Raw genomic sequence first — 21376 nt, 5'->3', positions numbered from 1 at the left:
ACGCGCTAGTTAATCTTTGATAATTTGTTGATAAATACGTTTCTTTATTGTATCTAAATTTGATGTAACGTACAATGTACAAGACATTAAACAATTAGACATTAAAATCAACACATTTTGTTAAGTCTGTTGGAAAGTGCCTCTGACAGACTGTCATAAGCCGCTTGAGACCTTGAATGTATTTTCGTTGAACTTCATCATTCATTACATCTGAAAACAGTTAAGAAGTATAACTAGCCAACTATATTGTCAACCGGATCACAGCAAAACAAACAGACAAATAAACTAATATCTAGCCCCAGACTAATATACCATGGTAACGAGACAAGTTTGACAGTGGTACTAGTAGATTGCTTACATGCCAGCAAGCAGGCAGACTGTAAACAAAAAGACAAGCATGCAAAGTAAATTGAAATGACAAGAACGTTTGCACTAAACATAGGAATAAAAGGATACGAGCTACATTCTGTGCAAAGATTTTCTCTCGTCCCGTTCGAGCATGAATGCCAACCATTGTGACACCAAGAGGCCAAGGTGCATTGCCAATAGCCATTCGAAGGTATGCCTCATGTGCCTGCAATGAAACATGAGATGCAGTTCCTCACTTATCCATCCACAATAAATAATAGTGCAACCTGAATATAGTCTCGTTCTATCATAAAGCCGACAATTTCAGACAAAGCCACTCGAATGTCAGGTGGAGCGTTCTGCAATAAAGCAACAAATTGTACAGGCAATGTCTCCCGTTCAATAATTGGTAAACAGGCAGAAAGAAAGATGAAAAATTACATAGATGATAAACTGGCCTGCTGTATTGGTTTAAATGTGAATAGAGATACAAGATTCCTGTGTGTAATATATTATAAGCAAAATGCATAAAAATCATGAAAGCAGATAAACAAGAAGGTTTGCAGTCAGACGAGTAGAAGGCCAAACGCATAGACACGAAGACAACAGATGACAAGACATAATATACAACACAGAATGAAGATGGTATTGACAACTGACCTTCTTCTTAAGTTTTCTAAGCAAAGGCTTCAAGTACGAAACAGTCTGACTGTGTGTAGCTGACACAAGCTTTCCCTGTCAACACATTAATTAACACATCGTTCAATACACACCGTCACTACACTGTACCCACAATACCTGCATGGACCTCTTTTCAGTTTCAGGACGATCATTCAACTCTCGTCCCCATACTGTCACCAGCAACTAAACAGACTACATTTAATGTACAAAGTCACATGGTTAACACATAGTAAATAAACTACTATAAATAAAGATAAGGTTGTATTACATTTCTGGTTATTGATGTTGTTGCATCTTTGGCAAAATAAATAATTTAAATTTAACCTTTAGCAGTTTAATTAATTAACAAACAATTTAACATATCATCCACCTTTAAAAATTTCAAAATAATTTCTTGGTCAAGATTTGGGTCTCCTTTGCCCAATTTCTTAGACATTTCCTAATGCAATGATCATAATGTAGTAACCATGACAACATACATATTGTAAAATCATACCACCAAATCATCCATGGTTGTGTCATCTTCAGGTACTTGAACGTCGGCTTCTAATTTAGCTTTGTCAGTTCCCTAAATCGAGATATACACAGATCTAAATGCAATCACCCGTCTTTGTACTAACCTGTGACTTGATCAACTCATCCAGATATTGTTTATCTATTTTGTCCATTGCATCTTTCAGATCATTCCTTAATCCTCGCACAACTTCAGGTGCTTGAATTTCAATCTGTCGAAGTCGACGCCAAACATCAACATCTGACTCTCCAAATAAGCGAATGGGTTCTCCACGTTCACGTAAGCGACGAATAACCTGACAATTAAGGTCACTCTTCAGTCAAGCAAGATTAGAAACAACTACAAAATAAGAGAGACACAAACAAACAAACAAAACAAACGAAAGGCAGACCAACCTAATGACCGACAGGCCGACAGACAGACAGACAGACAGACAGAATCAAGTTTATTGTCAACAATCTTCACTACTACAAACAGTTATTGTTAAAATGAAATGTTCTACTTGTAGTCCGAGACTATTGCTAATGAGTAAAACACTGAATGTCTCTATCTACTCCCAAAACACTGTCATCTCCTAATGAGCGCACAGAAAGCCTTGACAGCTTCCGCAAAATCACTCTGCTGTTGCATTTTTGAAGAGTAATAGACAGTCTTTTCCTCCAGAAGGTTTTAAACTCTACCGCAATTCTTCTTCCATCAAAGCCTCTCGCCTTCTTCCCCAGTTCATTCATCAGCTCGTCAGCCTTTAAGCCCCACCTGCCGAAGTGTTCAAAGACGAGTGGGACAACTATAGGCTTCGATCCATCCGCAAGCGATTCCTCTGAGTATTTTTTTGACTTTGCTGCCTCTCGTTTAGCTGCTGCATGGCCACCTTCTCTGGCTGCACCTTTAATAATGTCTTTGCTCCAAGGGTGAGCTATCGAAACATAGAGGAGTTTCATCCTCTATGTTTCATAGAGATGAAGACAGACAGACTGACAGACAGACAGACAGACAGACAGACAAGTTATTCGCTCTGCACTTCACTCAATCATCATTACAGTCCATCTCTCACCTCTGAATGCGATCTTGCAAGAGGTTCATCAGGACTCTGCAGCTCCTCTTCATCCAGTCCACTCCCCTTCTTAGCAATTGGAGTCAACGGATCATTAGGAGACTTCTACACAACAGACAATGACGCTAACAACAATACAAAATCAAGAGAATTTAATTAATCATTGAACACACCAGTTCATCTCCAGCAGAACCTTCTCCCTACAGCAACATTACATAAGACGATCTTTCGTTCTCTTTGTTCATTACATTAACTACCTGCTGTCGCACTAGAATCTCTAGTTCTGCTCGTTTCAAGTATTTCCTCTCTGGTTCCTAAAGTGGACACCCAATAAATTGCCTGATTCTTAATGTGTGAATAAGAGTTGAAACCTTAACAGATTTGGATAGTGTTAGCTGCTTGCGCTTCCTCTCAAGTTCGGCTTTTAGGAAATCCATAGAAGACTTTAGTATCCCGTACAATTAGCTATCCCGTATGTCCTGATACTGTCAGAACTCTACTTCGTACAGTAGCTACTGTAAGCAGAGCGCACAGCAACCACACAGGACTCCATTACTTATTAAACGTTTATGTAAGTACACACAAATGGCACGTCTAACAATCTAAACGACCTACATAAAATAGTAGGTACAATGTCTGCACAAAATAATAGAATGTAGATGTCATATAAAAAAGTTCACAATTACTGTAGCAGTGTTTGCGACATTCCCAAATAGCTCAATCAATTGTCCATTTTGATTAAAGTGTTATATCTCAATTCATTTTCATTGAGTTTTCTAGTGCAGTCACCACAGCTCCTATTGTCTGTGCTTTCTGACATGCATCAAGAGCTTTCCGTAGTGTTGCAAATCGACCATCTCTTGATATCCATGTCTTCAGCACATGCCGCAGCCGATCAGAATTTCTTACTTCTCCTGTGTATTGAGATATACCAGACACAATATCTTTGATATCCGATTCTGTATAGCCAGGTAGACTTCTGGCAAGATGAAACCAGCGAGAATGAGAAAAATTGACAATAATGTCAATATGGTCATCACAAATACGCTTATCCAAATCATCATCAAATAAGACTAACAACACAATACAATTCACTCATTTCAGCACGTATAATAATACATGTGCACTTCATAGATAGATTTACTCACAGTTAGTTGAAGTGGCGACTGCAATTTGTCCTGATTTGTCTGCTACAAGTAACATCATATTTGTTACATCTGCATATTCAATTTAATAAATTAATATTTGCTAAATTTTGATAATAAATTTTGTTTATTTGCACACTGTGATAATTAATAAAACGACAGTCTACAACATGTCAAAGTGTTTGTTAATTAGTAGTTTGCTAATTATCATTTTTAACAGTTGAATATATTACTTAAATTGAATTTAACATCAATTAGTGACCACATCTCACCATCATTAGAAGAGTTATGCTGTTGTTTCAGATCATCCACCTTTTCCCCGAGATTCTGAACACTTCGATTGACTTTGTTCAATTCTTGCATTATTGGTTCTGTGTGCAAAACCGGTTGCTTGTCTTTCTGCTTTAACATGTCGATTTCCATCTTTAAATCGTCATTTTGCATCATCAACGCCTCTTTTTCCTTTTTCTCATCCAGCAGCTGTCTCTCCAACTGTTCTATCTGTTCATTTTTACCTCGAATTTGCCGCTGAAGAGCCAAGGCATCTTGTTGTGTAATTGCAGTCAACACTGTTGGCCTAGCAGGATCTGAAAAGAAATAACAAAATCAAAACTAGTTAAATTACTAGTCAATCAATGTTGACTGATCATACGTACCCCATTTCAAAGTATTGATATGTGCTGTTGGTTTTCTATTGTGATCAGATGAGCCATCTGTTGTCCCACCAATAGTTACAACATAGTATTTCCCATCTCTCGCTTGAAAACAGCAAGAAGTGTGAAGTCGCATGGCCAGGTACTCACCTTCAATAGTCAGCTAGAGATAACCAAAATCAAATATATCTCACACGTGAACAAATTAATGTGTGGACAGTATGATATCTCACTAGTTGACCAATGCCAGTACAATTGCCAGTATCGATATCAATTAAAAAGCCATCCTCGCACACTTTTCCATAAGATTTTGATCCCCAGAGAATCAGCACTGATGACTGTAATAATAATCCTGTGTGCTGCATTCTAGCACAGGGCGACTGTCTTTTAATTGCAATTTCTTCCCACCTCTGCATCACATTCCACAAGTCATAGTCTCATTAACAATATGTGTACATGCACACACACACACACACACACACACACACACACACACACACACACACACACACACACACACACACACACACACACAAGCACACCATAATTCTTACTTTTTTTGACAAGTCTAAGACCCACAAGTCACTCTTCTTCCCACTCTTGCTGCTTCCTCCATACACAGCAACTCTATTTTCAGTCACAGTTACCTGACTATGGCCACTTCTTGGTGGCGGTCGTCTACCATGTGTGTTCATTTCAAGCCACGTAGCTTAATTTTAAAGAGAACAACTAAGTTAAGCACATCATCCATCATTACAACCACTAAATGTACAGCAAATTCTCACAGCTCAACGTGTTGAACACAAACTGATCATTGCTACAGCCTTCACCATCCATTGACTCCACCCACTCATACCCTGCTGATTTTCCAGCTCTCGTATCCTCTAAACCGTATCCTCCTGTCATCAAAATTTTATCTCCTATCACACTCAGTCCACAGTCTTTCTGACCAACTGGATAGGTTAGTGACACAGCTCGAGGTCCCCGGAACATTGGTTGAAAACCCTTTTCTAAATTCTTCCATTCCATTCCATTCAAACGGGTACATAAAGTGTACATATGTCTATAAAATTCTGGTTTCTCTCCGTCCCTTAGTCCTCCATAGCTGTAAACTTTTGATTTGAAGACGCAGCAGCGGCCTGCAGTTCCCAGAGGAGGAATTTGGGAGCCAGGGATCGCTTTCTTCAAGCTCCATTGCTTGTTGACTACATTGAAACACCATATGTCCTCGTTAGGTAACAGGATCTTTTCTCCAGTCGCTTTATCGATCGTTTGTCCTCCCCACACTAAGATATCGTCACCAATTTTTGCTGATTGGTGCTTCCACCTTGCAGGTGGAGTTCGTTCAGTTTTCTCAGCTAAAACAACATGTACAACGTCTATAGTAGTGTTACTGTGCAAATCAGAATAGAATAGATAGCAGCAACTCACCCAGAATGCACAACGCGCTTCGGGAAAACTAAGAGGCGCTCCAAGGGATTCCCCTGACGTAATGCCAGTAAAAACCTCGGATAAATATCTACCGACCGCAGATTTAACGTAGTTAATACTGTACTGTACAGTTCGTCATTCGCCTTCTGTGTGCTGCGTCTTTATTTTTCGAGTAAAGAAGACGTACGCGAGTTGCGAGAAACTTGGTTTCAGTAATTAAAGTTATAATTTAATTTAAACATAATAAATAAAATTAAACTGTTTGCTTACCTGTGTCATTAATTATCTAAGTTAAATCGAGATTGCAGACCAACAAGTTTATAAGCAATGTCATTGCCATTTAGTGCCAAACCAGTATTCAAACATACTAAAAACAGTCACAGTCATGACACATACAGTCTGCATAAAAAAATGCAACAGTCAGAGTACTCAAAACAATCAATGTCAATATCAGCAAAATTACACACCACTGACACAAAACGCTGCTTCATTTAGTTATTGTCTGTCATTGTGGTGACAATTTTCTGTGTTATTCTTCACAGTATCCATCCATTTTTGTGTGTCCTGGCTTGTTGCATCAATAAATTTACCATCAGCATTGCAGTAGACATTGTTTTCCACCTCATTGTAAACAGGTATACAAGGATGGTCTTTGAAAATATTTACCAGTTCTGGGTAGTGTGTTGACCAAGGTGGTTGCTGGTAATTCACACTCTGAAGTTGTTGATCGAACATGCCACCCTGACAAAAATATGCAAGTGATTTATATAATAAACATAAAGTTTTAAAATGTCAAAAGTTGTCTAAAAGTGTGTGTGTGTGTGTGTGTGTGTGTGTGTGTGTGTGTGTGTGTGTGTGTGTGTGTGTGTGTGTGTGGTGTGCGTGTTTGCTGATAAATGCTTTTTCTGTCGTAATGCCATCATCTGTATAGATGCATATATATGGGCTGTTGAAGGTTGAAGGTGTGTGTGTGTGTGTGTGTGTGTGTGTGTGTGTGTGTGTGTGTGTGTGTGTGTGTATGTGTGTGTGTGTGTGTGTGTGTGTGTGTGTGTGTGTGTGTGTGTGTGTGTGCATGCGTGCATCTTACTGGTTTGCAGTTGGCATTCTGCCAATTCATTCCTCTGTTGTCGATGTGGACATCCGTGCTGCAGTTGATGTACATATTTTCATGAATTTTGTTACGTCGACCACCTCCAATAAAACTTCCACAAAAACAGTCAATGAAGGTGTTGTTATAAATATCATACCCACTCATCTACATAGACAGCATCCAATACTACAAATACAATCCACTGATCATGCAACTCTAATCAGACCTGGTCATCCAAATATATTGCCTGCACTGATTTTGCTCCCAGCACAACATTCTCAGTTGCTCGGATTGATTTAAAGACATTATGGGCAATAACATTGCCTCTGTCAATCCAGCTGCGGCCTGTGTAAAAGCCACCTGAGTCTGTTGCCTCGTAGCAAAGTGTACTCAACAAGTTGTAAGTAAATGTGCAATCATTACCTGCAACATTAGAACAGATCAATCAGATAGATAACTTTCAGACAAGCAAATGATTCGTTAGTTGTCAATCAGTGCGTTGACAAAGAAAGATAAACAACAGATGCTACAGTAATAACTTAAAATTCAATAATACAAGACATCATTTGTCAGTGTCCCTTTTGACTATTTAACGTTTTACGTCCTAATTTAATTAAAACAGAAAAATGCTTATTGTTTATAGTTCTCATACCGCCTCCCAGAATGCCAGAATGAGGTCCATTAGAAATCTCATTCTTCGTGTATGTGTTACCAACGCCTCCCCACGACAGACCAGGCTGATACGTTCTTTTCCACCGAGACCAGCGAGACAGATTGCAGCCACTCACAGTGTTATTTCCTCGTGTCAAGAGTTTCTACATACAAAAATGCTCAATCATAACTAACTGACAAGACATCTATCTCGACTGCTTTATTACATACTTGATCTCCCCCAGAAACGTGCAATCCTCCACATCCATTTCCAGCAATCACGAGGTTATACACTTGGCTGTTAGATCCATAAAGAAGCACAGAAGTTGCACCATGATTAGCAACTTCAAATCCTGACAACTGGACGCTGTCCACTAGTGACAAATTAAACAGAAATGTGTCAATTAAGATCTCATTTAGAGTCACACAAATGACAAATAAATATGACCACAATTCAATATTAATGACATACGCTGCACTGTTAATAATACAAGAAATGCAGAACTCATTGTTTAATATGCAGTCACACCTAAAGCATGAAAGCAGTACGAGATATGCAAAAGAAGGCAGTGAGTAATTAAAGAATCAAGTGACACAAACTACGTGTAACCAATTCCTTAATAAATCAATTTCCAATTGCAATAAATTTGCACCTCAGTGTTCAATACAGTAAGCAGAGAATGGAGCTCACCATCATGCATCTCAATGGCCGTCGATCGACTGAAGTACATGTTCAGATTCTGTATTACCACATGACTAACACCAGTGCCGTTCACAATGTACTGGCCAACGGATAAATAGGCCTACACACCAAACATAAAAAGATTGACAAAAATGATACACGAAACAAAAGAAAATGAACCGGTCCGGTCTCCAAAAGTGTTGCAGGAAAGAAGTAAAGCATCGCTGCTTTCCTGTCAATATAATACTGCAACACACGTGCACACACCAAGTCAATAAAATCTACAAATACTTTAGCACTATGTACCTCAAATGGAGAATCGAGAAAGTGTAACAAATTGAGTGCATAAAAACGAGCACCTTTTGTCAGTTCTAAAGTAAAACAACACACAACTGTTGTTGAGGTACGTGACTCTCCTGACAATATGGAAAAATGAACTACACATATTAACAGACAGACAAACAAACACACAGACAAACAAACAGAGACAAACACAAAGACAAACAAACAAACACACAGACAACAAACAGACAGACAAACAGACAGACAAACAAACAGAGACAAACACACAAACAAACAAACAGACAGACAAACAAACAGAGACAAACATGCAAACAAACAAACAAACAGACAGACAAACAGACAGACAGGCAAACAAACAAACAGAGACAAACACACAAACAAACAAACAGACACATATACATGCAGACAAACATGAACAAACAGACAAAGACACGTAGAGACAAATAACAAAAACACCAGTAGACAAACCGTATAAAACTGGTGTCTTAGGATCAAGATGCACAGTGCATGACGAGGCATCGTACTGCAAGACATGAACATAGTTGTCTGCCCAATCATACTTCCAGTAGCCATGCAGCCACAGCGTTGAGACATCACCCCAGTCTGCCCTACACAAAAAACTATATGTGACTGGCAGTCATACCGATATGACCGTTGATGTACTTGCTGCAGTTAAATGTAAATGCTGATGAGTTAACAACGTTCTCTATTTGCATCCACTGCCACATGCCATCACCTAAGATGTTGGGATGACGAGCAAGTACCATCGGCTGAAACACAATTAAAAATATGATAAAAATTATGTTACAAATAAAACTACATATTCATTAAAAATGTCAGATACTTAATTATCAGACTGTAGTTCTGTAAACTGTGAGTATTATGACACAGAGATCAACCAACACAAACATACCATACTCACTTGACTATATTACCCACCCCCAACCAGAGTCAAAGGTCAGGTATAGGATGGGGCCTTTCTCAAAATTTAATTGACATATAAATTCGTTAATTGGTGGAAGTGATTGATTAATTAACTTAAACGTCATGCTGCTACATAGGCGCCGGAGCCGGTCCGGCTGGTCCGGTCATGGCCAAACCAGTTTTCAAAATGTGTGCTTACGTCAGAGGCTGTTTGCCGCAAGCTTCCGGTCTAATGATATAGCTAATTAAATAATTAATATATTTCTTCTTATCAGCAACATGACAGATGTCACAATGACAGATCAGCAACATGACAGATGTCATGACAGATGTCACAACAATTCAAACCTACGAGTTTATCAAATCACGTGAGTAGCCACGCCCTTTAGCGCGCGTTAGGCCATACCAGTGTTCGTTTGCTTCCGGCGCCCCTGTGCTACACTACAGTAGCTCGAGCTTCAAACCACCCACCACTACCTATATAGAAACCTAATTCCTGTATGGTATCTGAGTCATCAAAACCTTCAACACATGGTCAACATGCACGCATGGCAATTTGAAGACTCTAACAAACAGTCACTTTGAAATGCACCAATTAGCACTAATTAAAAAACTAAAAGTGTGAAAATCTTAAAACAATGGCCAAAGTCAGGGCTGGAGGTTTGTTTGAGCCCTGGAGTCATAATCAAGAGAGTACACTATATACAATCTCCCCGGACAAACAGACAACAGGCTGACAACACACAGACAAACAGAAAGAAAAAGGCAAACCTGCATACAAACCTACAAGGAAACAAACATGCAGCAGACAAGTGAATCAAAGCATACAATAAAGCCAAAATATCAGCAACAAATTGCTATGCCACTGACTGATATCATATGAATGCATGTATGCATCAATGCTACCTCGTTGTTGTAAAACAGTTCCATTTTGTTGTTGGTACAAGCTCCCAACTCACCCGATTCCAATTCTCCATAGTCCATCAGTCCCAGTTGCTTGAGATCAACCTAAACCCAATCTGAGAACACTCAAGCAATTTCTCTCTCTATAAATAAATAAAAACCTTGTAAACTTTCCTCCCAACTTCTGGTGCCAGTTTAAATGATGTTATTGGAATGAGTTTGCCAGCCATCAGTCGAACATGTTCATTGTTATATGCAGCATAACTAGAGAAAAAAATTGACAATACTGTAATGTATTTAGTACTACACTTGAAATGCATGTTAAATATATGTAGTAGATTAAGTACATTATAGAAGCAATGTATCTGACAGTACCGATTGTATATTTTTATACACAAAGAACTACAAATATCCCTAGTTTATCTTCAATAATGATATACAGTGCACATCTGTTGTAATACGTAAAATAACACACACACACACACACACACACACACACACACACACACACACACACACACACACACACACACACACACACACACACACACACACACACATGGACAAAAAATAGATAAATGTTAAGTCCTCCACGTCGTTCGACGTCAACCATAGGGTCAGTTACGGAAGTAGCTCCCCTGCCTCTAGAGACAGAGCCTCCATGCGCTACAATGGCCAGCGCTATAATCCACCTGGAGCTTGGCCAGAGTCATCCAGGGGCACTGACTATGGCACAGCTCTGGGACTGGACACCAAGGCTCACACGTACCCGTCTGCTGCATGATGTTGCTGCCAAGCCAGCGGTCATGTCCACCCCAGTCAATGACCAGGTACTCATTTATACTCCTGAGTTGAGAGAAGCAATTGTGTGTAAGTTTCTTGCTTAAGGAAATTATGCCATAGCTCGCCATCACGTGACTTGAACTTACAACCCAGATATCTCCATTCTCCAAATGCACTCTCTAACCAATTGAGCTACAGCACCACACACACACACACACACACACACACACACACACACACACACACACACACACACACACACACACACACACACAAACAAACACACACACACAAACAAACAAACACACACACACACGCACATACACACACACACACACACACACACACACACACACACACACACACACACACACACACACACACACACACACACCTCACACATGAACACCTGGATTCTAAACATAAAATTACGTGATTGGTGAGCCTTGTACTCCTGAATCTTGTTTTTCCAAATCCAACGGTGATGACGTCACGTCATAGTCTCCACCCCTCACCCAGACTTGAACTCCACCAGACGGAACTTGACTTCCATTCTGCGTCGCGTTCCTCACCGCATCTCTTGCACGAGGAAACGTCTTGAAAGGTGCAGCCATTGTACCAACGTTGCCATCGTTGCCTTTCGATTCTGCATGCGCATGAAAATGAAATTAAAATTGCAACTTTGACTTCCGGCGGTAACTCTCAAAACTTGTGTCTGACCGTCCACAAAGAATTGAGTAATCGCCACAGACTGATTCCAGAAAACTGTTGCACCAAGAAAAATGAAAACCAAGAAATGCATATTGATTGCAAAATTGATATCAACTGTATTGCTAGCATTTTGAGTACGTAGTAGTGGTCCTTTGACCTGTCGAATAGGCTATAAGTATACCTGTAAGGGACTCTCTTAGATTAGTCAGAAACCGCATATTCCAGGATATGTGATTTGTGCACGTATCTATGATAGTTTATATAATTATTCGCTATTTTCGTTAGCTAGTCGCGTCTAGCTAATCTTATAAATGTTCTTATTAAAAAAACTTTCGAATAACCAACTCAAAGTGTTACTCATCAAAATCGCTACTGTTTCATTTTCTCTGATGACGCAAAAGATCAGGCAATTGAAAAGTTGATATCAATACACCCAAGCCTAATGGCGACTTCATCATCTGCCAGCGCGGAGACGGTCAATCCAACGGCTGTAGTAATCAGAGAAGGTCGCATCGAAGATCAGGGCGTAAGTCCAACTGCATTTGGCTCTAATAATCGTCATACAGCACGCGCGCGCGCTTTTCTCTCATCATCCGCAACCGCGAGCGCGCGCCCCTTTTCCCAAGTACGCTAAGGGTCGCCTCTCGCTTGACCTGCACCTAACGTGCGATGCTAGTGAGCGGACGAGCAACCCGGATTGCAAGTGTCTTGCCCTTGTACGCAACTAGAGACGGTCGATGCGCTCTACGTGGGTTTTCGCAGATTTGCGCGCTTTTTCTTGTTGCTGTCGTGGCATGAGAGAGCTTCCTGTTAACGTTGCGCTGTTTTTGACGTCTCAGGACGTCGAGACAAAGCCGTGCTGTTGGTGTGTGTGTGTGTGTAGGATAGCTTCACTTATCCAAACGGGTAGAAATTGTTACGTTAGCTAGAGTGGATCCTAACGAGCTTCCTGAGAGAATTTAGTGACCAAAATTATGTAGGAGAGCGGTGTCGACGGCCTAAATTTGAGTAATTTTTCAAGCCGTTATTTGTTCGCCCAAAAATTAGTTAACTTAAATACGCGAACATCGCACAGTTGTGTGAGAATTTGTTTATCCGGGATCTACTGCATGAGTACGCTCCCGGATGAAGTAGATTAAATTGTTTTAGTTGGGAGTTTTTATGTAATGTAGTTATGTATGCAAAAAACGCAAATTGTATCATCTGTTGATAGCCTGAGACTGTGCACACTGAAATAGTTGCCAATGACTACATGCATGAGATATCAACTGGAGCAATGCCTGAGACCGGTCACAGTGCAATTACTCATCTCGCAGGCACACCGTCTGCCATCTGTGTGACTGACAATGAAGGGCAAGTGTTTGAAGCTCAAACAGGGAGCGACGTTACGACTGTGCAGCTCGTACATGACGCTGCACAGGCCATACCGCAGCAGGTAGTGGAGACTACAACAACCGAACTGTCAGCTGCTGCAGCAATTCTGAGCGTAGCTGGTGCTCATGCATTTCAACAGGTGAGCAAGTGTCAATATGATAGGATGATAAGTATGCAGACAGATGGACAGATGGACAAACACACAGACAGACGGACAGATGGACAAACACACAGACAGACAGACAAACAGAGACTGATTTTTGATTCAATAATTATCTTTCCTACAAATAGGGAGCTGTTGAGGGTTCAGATCAACTACAAGTCATTCAGCATCTTGATGTCGGTGCCACGTCTGTCCTAACGTCGGTAAGTGGAGACCAACAGACAGCCACAGTTCACATTCCCACAGCTGACGGTCAAACAGCCGTCCAACTGTCTGGAACAGGAACCATTCCGTCCAACTACACGATCGCACGATCGGCTGATGGACGCATCATCGTCAGTGCAGATGGCAGCAATGGAACAGAAATCCTGATGTTGAACCAAGGTCAAGGAGGCCACACGTTGCAAGTTGTTCCAGCCAGCAGTGTTGGAGATGGAAACATGCAGACATCACAGTTTGCTCTCACTCTATCTCCTGCCACTCCTATGTCTCCCACCAAGCCTGTACAGTCGGGCTCCAAACTGCCAGCTGCATCTGATGTAGTGAAAGGCGAGCGTCAGAAGCAGCAGAAGCGGTTGCTACGGAAACTGCAGGCTTGCGCTCAGGAGTATTGCCTTCGATTGGGTGAAGAATGTGTCATTGTTGCTAGTGTTCGAGTCGACAGCTTACAAGGCACGCCAGAAACTTCAAATGCTGTTCAACGCGAAGTGCAAGTTTTTGGGTCGAAATTGTTTGAAGAAGTGATTCGTAGTCACATAACTGAATTGAAGAACATGCTAGATGAACAAACACAGCAATCACCCTCGGCTGCATTCGAGTCATCGTTACCTTCAACGCAGGGCATGCCTGTGCTCCCTCTTCCCGCTCGTGATCTCGATTCTATGAATGGCAATGAGTTGAAAAGTTATGTCCCTTTGCTTTTACGTCATTGCATGGGTCGTAATAGGCCTATGTGGGGGATGGAGGAGCATCGTCCCAGCTGGTGGCCGGATGGCATCCCATTTGAGAATGTGCGGATGGATACACGACCAGCAGGTCAAGTGAGAGAGACGCAGACGTGGAGTGCTTGCCTCAGGCAGATCGTTAGAGCCTGTTTCCAGCACTTTGGATGTGAGGCATTGCTGGATGGTAAGCTGGCTGATCATCACTTGTGTGCATATTTGTCTGTGCTGTTTCTGTCTGTCTGTCTGTTTCTTTCGTTCTCTATGTGTATGTTCTCTGAATTAACTAAATTAATTAACATGTCTTTCCTTGCAGGTCTTCCTAAAGTTTCCCACTCTGCAGCACAGCGTAGCATGCTTGTCTTCTCTTCTCCTGCAGCTGGCATGACTCCAATGTCAGATCAGTCTCATTCTCTTGACCAGTCACTGTCTGCAGCTGCTGGTGACGAGTCTATGCAGCAGGAGCCCCAACCTGCAGCTCAAGAACTCGAGAGTGGAGCTGTTGCTGTTCAAGAACACGAGACCATGGTAGCCGAGCAAACAGTCACAACAGTGCAAGAAACACCAAGAAGCACACGCAAGAGGAGACGTGCATCTGGGTTAACACCCGAAGGACCGACATCTGATGCAAAGAAAACAGCTGGAGCAGGTAGGGCTGCAATATTGCCATAAACTCTGACAAGAGCATTTCATGAAATGAGAGACAAAACCAGCTCACAGAAACACATAATGGAGAATGGACAGACAGATAGGCAGGCAGGCAGACAGACAGACTGACTGACTGACAAACAGAAAGATGTAACTATATGTTCAAGGTTCTCAGGGTAAAATTGTTTTGTTTTTAGTGTTCCTTCGAGTTCATTATCGAACCAATGGAGACATGGATGGTCTAGAGGAAGTAATGATTCACCCGTCTCTCACTTGTGCTGATGTGTTGAAACACATGAATGCAGACGAACAGTCCTTTGAACTTCGAACAGCATATGATGGTGGAGCAGGCCTAACAGGCAATGTGACGTCTCTAGTGAGAGGGCAGAGCTTGATGGATGTATATCTTGTCAAGAGAGCGCAGAAACAATTTGCCTGATTGTTAGGTTGGACAACAACGTTGACATTAGTGACACTCATCTGTGTGTGTTTATGCAATTGCATGATACCTACCTATACCCAGTCCTCAAATACCTCTCAGTTTGTATCACAGATGATTGTGCTCATTGTGTGCAAGCTGCAGTTTGCGGTGATGCTGAAATAAAGTTACGATAATGTGACATCTTGTTTAGTCATGTTACATGCATGCGTTTGTACATTACATCTATACAAAGGACCGGTGTCTGTTAACTTCGCTCATAAGTGCTTACATAATCCCTTTACATTTACCCTCTCATCTGCCCGTATGCTTGCAGTGGTGATCTCTCACAACTCACCTGCCTGTTTGAGTCTTTCCAGAGTTTCTTTTTGCCTGCCTGACTGCTTCACACATTGAAACAGTTGAACTTGTTCATGAAGCACTTTCTGTTAATTATCGAAAAATCATGTATTGTAGTGTGTAGAGATGCTGTATCCTAATAAAATAACCGGCTTGCCTGAGCACGCTCTCTACATGAACTGCCAAAGATTTTCCCTGTCTTGCTAACCAGCTTAATGAGTATATATCAACTAGTAAAACAGGGTTGATTTACATGAATTGGTGGCCCAACTATCTCGAAATCAAACTCAGAAGAAGAGAAGCCGCAGTTTCATTCTCTGGAGAAAATGATTGATTATCATAGAAACTTCAACATCACTTAACTTTGGATATATATCACAGAAACAGTCAGAAGATTTCATTAAAAACATAAAGTCAAATGGGATGCTGCCAGGCTTAGATCAACACAGGGGAAAGGTGCAGGAGCATGGCAACATACAAGAACGCACTTAAACCTAACAAATTTCGTTTAGCGTCTTGTATGAGATTGGGAATCAGCTTGCCATTTAGTCGATTGCTTGAGCATGTGACTGTGGACAGAAGTTAACTCAAGAAGGTTTTCATTTGATTACCTGTAAATATGGAGGCGGTCCTGTCTGGTCTCACAATACTATTGTTGCTGAGTGGTTTGCTTGCCTAACGAAGCTGGGTATTCCTCATCAAACAGAACCAAGAAACAGATACATACAAACTGATACAAGACCAGACATTACATTCTACGACATTGATTCTGGTGTCACCTATGAATGTGATGTTTCTTTGGCTCACCTTTGGAGGAAAGACGTAGTGAACGGAGCTGCAAAGGCCTGCAGACATGCAGCCACAAAACAGGAATCAGAAAAATGTTACAAATATTCAAAGAAGATCTTGCCAGATGGATCTGGCCCTGAAATTGTTCCACTAGTTTTTTAGCATTTGGGCACATGGGGATCACAAGCGGAAAACTTACTGCATGAACTGGGAAGAAAGGCAGGGCTCATTGAAGGACTACGAGTAGATGCAGAGTTTATGTCATATTGGCGACGACGTTTTTCTGTGTCTGAGAAAAGTGTCTAAGTTGTCAACAAACAGACTAATGGAGGATAATGTAGTTAGCAGAGATACATATATTTAGTGCTTCACACATTGAAATAGTTGAACTTGTTTATGAAGCACTTTCTTTTAGTTATTGAAAAATCATGTATTGTAGTGAGTCTCTAGAGATGCTGTATCCTAATAAAATAACCTACCTGCCTGCCTGCCTGCCTACTCACTCAAAGTCTTTCCATTGTCAGTTGGTCAGTCAGTCTCTGCCTCTGCTGGCCAGCCCTAAGGTTTGAATTGTACAACAAAGGAAACATACACACTTTACTAAAGGCTCAAACACAGTTGATAGTGAAGTGAAATGGATTGTGTATTGAAGACACTTTACACGAGAATCAGAGAGTCTCCGTGTCTTGTTGTTAAGGCAGCAATCCTTCTTTCTTCAGATTTACAACAAATTGTTTCCCCACTGACGATCCGAATGGATAGACAACAAATGGTTGACCAATTGGGGCACTCACAGTAACAAATGTGTCCCTTCCTAACAATTAATACAAACAGTCTTCATGGCTGCGTTTGCACATGCAGTGGCAGATCCAGAGTTGACTGAAAAGAATCACAAGTGACTGCAACCTAATACGATGTCATCGAATTTGATGACATCACAGTTTATAAGTCTAGTTTGCAGTCTGGCCAGATGACTTTGCACCAAATGATTTGTTGTGATGTCATTTCTTAGCCACATATTATGCATTACTCTGTAATTGGATATACATGGATCTCTTAAATATGTCAAAATGTCAAACACCCTGCATCATGCCACTGAGTCACTTCAATTTAAATGTGGCTACAGCCTACTCATATAGGGTTCTGAAAAGGGTGGCACATGTCGAGTATGCCCAGATCTGCCACTGGTGTGTGTGTGTGTGTGTGTGTGTGTGTGTGTGTGTGTGTGTGTGTGTGTGTGTGTGTGTGTGTGTGTGTGTGTGTGTGTTTGTCTAACCTTGAATAGCCTTATTTGACCAGACATGTGTCCATTCAGTGCCTAGTGGCAAAAACACTTCTGTTGATGTCGCACTGTCTGTTGTAACTGGTGCAACCAGTAGCTCTGTACCAAGCATAAATTGCTGATACGTAAGGTTAGCATTGTGAACAGCACTAGAGTTGGGGTAGTTAACGACCATGTGCCTGATGATTGGGTGGCCCATCATACCAGACTCCCTCATAAGCTGTTTCCTGTAGAATGCCCATGAGCGATACACTTTGGCCAAACGAAAGAAGTGATGCATTGTTTCAGTGTCACTGTTGTATTGCCAGTTGTCTTTAGGCAATGTGCCGAGATGTGACCGATACACAAGAGTAAACGCTGCCATTTCACACCACCGAAGAAACAATTCCTTGGATCTAATGTAGCTAACAAAATGTTATGGTTAAAATGTGTGTGCATGCCTGTGTGTGTGTGTGTGTGCGCACGTGCGTGTGTGTGTGTGTGTGTGTGTGTGTGTGTGTGTGTGCGTGTGTGTGTGTGTGTGTGTGTGTGTGTGTGTGTGTGTGTGTGTGTGTGTGTGTGTGTGTGCATACATGCATGTGTCTGTGTGTGTTGTCTAACAAACTAAATTCACTTCAGTATTCCTGTTTTAATGGCTGTGTATCCTCCAATATCAGTATGTGCAAGAGTGAATCCAGACAGACTGCCAGAAAGGATGCTGATGATCGCTGAGCGAAGACCATCATGAACATCCCATGTCACAAGCTGATCTCCTGCCCAGAAAAGTCTGCTCACATTTGGTGATTTATAGTTACCACTTCTCATAAAGTAAACCACATCAGAAGCATTCTGTAACACAAGAAACATCACAGCAACACATACAACTACACACAAAGCACTACACAACTACAAACCAACAAACGGACAATGAACTTGCAAGCACATTCAAATATCATTGAACTCATTAGTTAATCCATCAACATTACCTTTGCTTCTGTTTCTATAACTTCAGAGTTGAGTTTGCCCCATAGATGTGAATAAAGAGAGTGAACTAAATGTCCGTCTTCACCTGATGCCAAATCAGCAGTCAGTGGCATTGCCTCACCAAAGTCACACATCCATCCATCCACACCAGACAACAGCATCTATCATCACATAGAATATGGACATAATCACAATTGAGAAATATGCAAGTGTACAAGCACATACAACAATAGTATGGATAGAATGAGAGTTACTTGTTTGATAATATCTTTGAACCATTTTACTGCATCGGGGTTTGTGAGATCAACCAAGATTGAATCACCATATCCTGTCCACACTTCCTGGCTGGAGGTCTTGACAGCAAAGCCTCGCACCAGAGCTTCCTGATAGAAGTTATGATGGTATGGTGTGCCACGGTCACTTACATTGGACAACATGGGATTGATGTACGTCAGAGTTCTGATGTTGTTAGATCGCAAATGGGAGACAAGGCTCGTCCAGTTGGGATAGTGAACCTCATCAACCTATTAATACAAAATACAGATATGCATGACAGTCACCTATGTGTTGGATTAACCAACAAACTTAGTCACACAGTAAATGTCAACAGCTGGTATATCGTAAGTTGCAATGCCAACATGTAAGAAAAACTAATTTACATTTAATCTAATAATTTCTATCCAACACTTGAACAGTGTTATAAATTGCTCATATCAAACTCCAACTTACAACTGCTTGCAATAATTATTGATAACAGAAAACATACATGATTTTAGCTACCAAATGACTTATTAACGTGATACCTCCCAGTTCCACCACAGACCAAGTCTTGGAAGCTGTCCTTTCCCAGAGTAATTTCTTTGTCCAGTCCAGTCTTGCAACCAAACTGCAGTGACGTCAGTTAGATCTCCCACCAGCTCCTTCACTTCGCCCAGTGCAGACATAACAACATTGCTTCCTCCTTGTAAACCCAAGATGGCACCTTCAGATATCCAGTCAGGTAAAGGTCTCATTCGACCAACGTAAGCAGAATACGAAGATAGAATACCAAGATAAGAATAACCTACAGTTGTACAAGAAACTACAAATAGAATTAAGAGATCCAAACCACATGTCTCAACATGTATACACATACAAAAACAAAGACTTGTAGAAAATGCTTTCCAACAAAGCAATTTTAGCATGCAGGGCACTTAAAGTTGCAAACAGTAAAGTCAGATACCAGTAAACTATTGTAATGGAGGAACGCATCTCTACATTAAGACTGTTGCACTAAAGGAATGCACCTTTTAGTGTGTGTTAGACCATTGCTTTGTAATGATGCATCTACACTGTACATATCAAAGCACTGAACTTTATGTAACCATACAATCTAACCGTATATTATTCTGGCATGAAGATCAAGGCTCATCAGTTCTAGACGAACTAACTCCGGTTGTGTCATGTCAAACACTACATATTCTGGTGATTCCAAAACGAATGATCTCATTGCACTGCTGACATAGAATGGAACCTGAGTGTAAGTTGTATGCCATGATCCACCAGCCCCATGACCAAAGATATCCATAAATGCAGTGATTGGTTCAAGACCTCGACCAACACCCTTTTCCCTCAGAAAAACTGGCAAACGATGACCTTTCATGTTGAAATGAGTAAACTGATGACCAAAGCCATAAAACGACTCATCAACACCAGATTTCCACTGTAGCACAATGCTATTAAATTCTCTATGGCATTCGTCTACATGAACCAACAGATTAAGATGCTGGAAATACGACCCACCAAACACGACATCTGCAGCTACAAACTCCATAGCAAAAGCACACACGCCACAAAAATTTCCCGTCACAACAACTCTATTATAACCCCCTTCTCGTGACCCCCCTGCATCAGTAATGTTCTGAATCCGCACATCAGAGCAGGCAGTGTCTTCACCCTCACATATCTCAAAGATTCCTCCGTTTTGGTATACGTCTTCCTTGTTGTAAGTTGCTGATAGACAAGCATGATTGCTGTCTGTGGCCCAGAGCTCTCTGTGCGGCTCGTCTCGGTGGAAAACAGAGAAAGTGTCGAAGTGCTGTTCGCCCGGAATGAAGACAATGGTAAATTGGCCAGTCGTGTGGTTGGATGCTATTGGTGTGCCTGCATCACAGAGAGATAGGAGCACTATCGCAAGCAATACAGAACGAGCTGCTGGCACATGCAACTCCATACGCAAAGCGCAAAGCCGTGGGACTCCAAGGGCAGTCAAGTGTTACAAACTGTAGTAGAAACATTGCAAAGTGTGCCACAATGACAGATGGCCACTCTAGAGAGATAAATCTGTATAAATGCTCATTTAAAATTGACGGATCGCCAATGGACACAACAAAGTCGTTGCTCAGAAAACTCTGAAACCAAGAAATTCAACTGGTAGCGAATTTAGAAACGTCAAGCGACACTGCGTTATAGCGCGCGCTAAGTACTCCGTTCATCATGCTACAGTCGAAGTTAACAGTCAAACGCAGCTGTCAGCGTACACCACTTCGACAGTTGGAAGCCGGTCAGTCAGCGCCCGTTCAATTT

The 21376-nt window shown here is 41.3% G+C and overlaps 5 protein-coding genes across 6 annotated transcripts; 1 reads left to right on the top strand and 4 right to left on the bottom strand.

The window, feature by feature from the left end:
• Positions 1–5: 5 nt before the first annotated feature.
• Positions 6–3046, bottom strand: LOC134197827 (pre-mRNA-splicing factor 18-like). The gene is made up of 12 exons (XM_062667175.1): positions 2969–3046; positions 2855–2911; positions 2771–2797; positions 2598–2702; positions 1650–1838; positions 1526–1597; positions 1400–1468; positions 1147–1212; positions 1009–1083; positions 636–707; positions 457–574; positions 6–210 (listed from the first exon to the last, which is right to left on the bottom strand). The coding sequence occupies exons 1-12, from the start codon at positions 3032–3034 to the stop codon at positions 95–97; spliced, it is 1032 nt and encodes a 343-aa protein (XP_062523159.1). The 5' UTR covers positions 3035–3046; the 3' UTR covers positions 6–94.
• Positions 3047–3145: 99 nt separating this feature from the next.
• On the bottom strand, positions 3146–5880 carry LOC134197270 (uncharacterized). The gene is made up of 8 exons (XM_062666556.1): positions 5827–5880; positions 5181–5753; positions 4950–5104; positions 4629–4805; positions 4399–4558; positions 4015–4329; positions 3746–3787; positions 3146–3670 (listed from the first exon to the last, which is right to left on the bottom strand). The coding sequence occupies exons 2-8, from the start codon at positions 5452–5454 to the stop codon at positions 3351–3353; spliced, it is 1443 nt and encodes a 480-aa protein (XP_062522540.1). The 5' UTR covers positions 5455–5753; positions 5827–5880; the 3' UTR covers positions 3146–3350.
• A 263-nt stretch (positions 5881–6143) lies between these two features.
• LOC134197826 (uncharacterized) lies at positions 6144–12072 on the bottom strand. Of its 2 annotated transcripts, XM_062667173.1 has the most exons (14): positions 11883–12072; positions 11595–11808; positions 10541–10643; positions 10383–10484; positions 9216–9322; positions 9021–9160; positions 8556–8620; positions 8430–8495; positions 8259–8370; positions 7799–7941; positions 7569–7731; positions 7143–7339; positions 6914–7081; positions 6144–6567 (listed from the first exon to the last, which is right to left on the bottom strand). In XM_062667173.1, the coding sequence occupies exons 1-14, from the start codon at positions 11962–11964 to the stop codon at positions 6322–6324; spliced, it is 1908 nt and encodes a 635-aa protein (XP_062523157.1). In that variant the 5' UTR covers positions 11965–12072; the 3' UTR covers positions 6144–6321. The 2 variants fall into 2 exon arrangements, with proteins under 2 accessions (XP_062523157.1, XP_062523158.1); XM_062667174.1 differs by lacking the exons at positions 11595–11808; positions 11883–12072 and adding an exon at positions 11149–11295.
• A 223-nt stretch (positions 12073–12295) lies between these two features.
• Positions 12296–16867, top strand: LOC134197824 (uncharacterized). Its single transcript, XM_062667172.1, has 5 exons — positions 12296–12399; positions 13087–13386; positions 13539–14538; positions 14668–15000; positions 15197–16867. Exons 1-5 carry the CDS (start codon positions 12316–12318, stop codon positions 15436–15438), a joined length of 1959 nt encoding a protein of 652 aa, XP_062523156.1. The 5' UTR covers positions 12296–12315; the 3' UTR covers positions 15439–16867.
• An 89-nt stretch (positions 16868–16956) lies between these two features.
• Positions 16957–21363, bottom strand: LOC134197823 (sulfoquinovosidase-like). The gene is made up of 7 exons (XM_062667171.1): positions 20189–21363; positions 19615–19874; positions 19066–19335; positions 18814–18972; positions 18462–18676; positions 17843–18252; positions 16957–17380 (listed from the first exon to the last, which is right to left on the bottom strand). The coding sequence occupies exons 1-7, from the start codon at positions 21021–21023 to the stop codon at positions 17259–17261; spliced, it is 2271 nt and encodes a 756-aa protein (XP_062523155.1). The 5' UTR covers positions 21024–21363; the 3' UTR covers positions 16957–17258.
• Positions 21364–21376: the final 13 nt, after the last annotated feature.

This window comes from Corticium candelabrum, chromosome 22, assembly GCF_963422355.1.
Source record: "Corticium candelabrum chromosome 22, ooCorCand1.1, whole genome shotgun sequence".
In the NCBI taxonomy this organism is placed as follows: domain Eukaryota; kingdom Metazoa; phylum Porifera; class Homoscleromorpha; order Homosclerophorida; family Plakinidae; genus Corticium; species Corticium candelabrum.
Note: the sequence above shows the minus strand (reverse complement) of the source record. Positions and strands in the feature narration are given on the sequence as shown.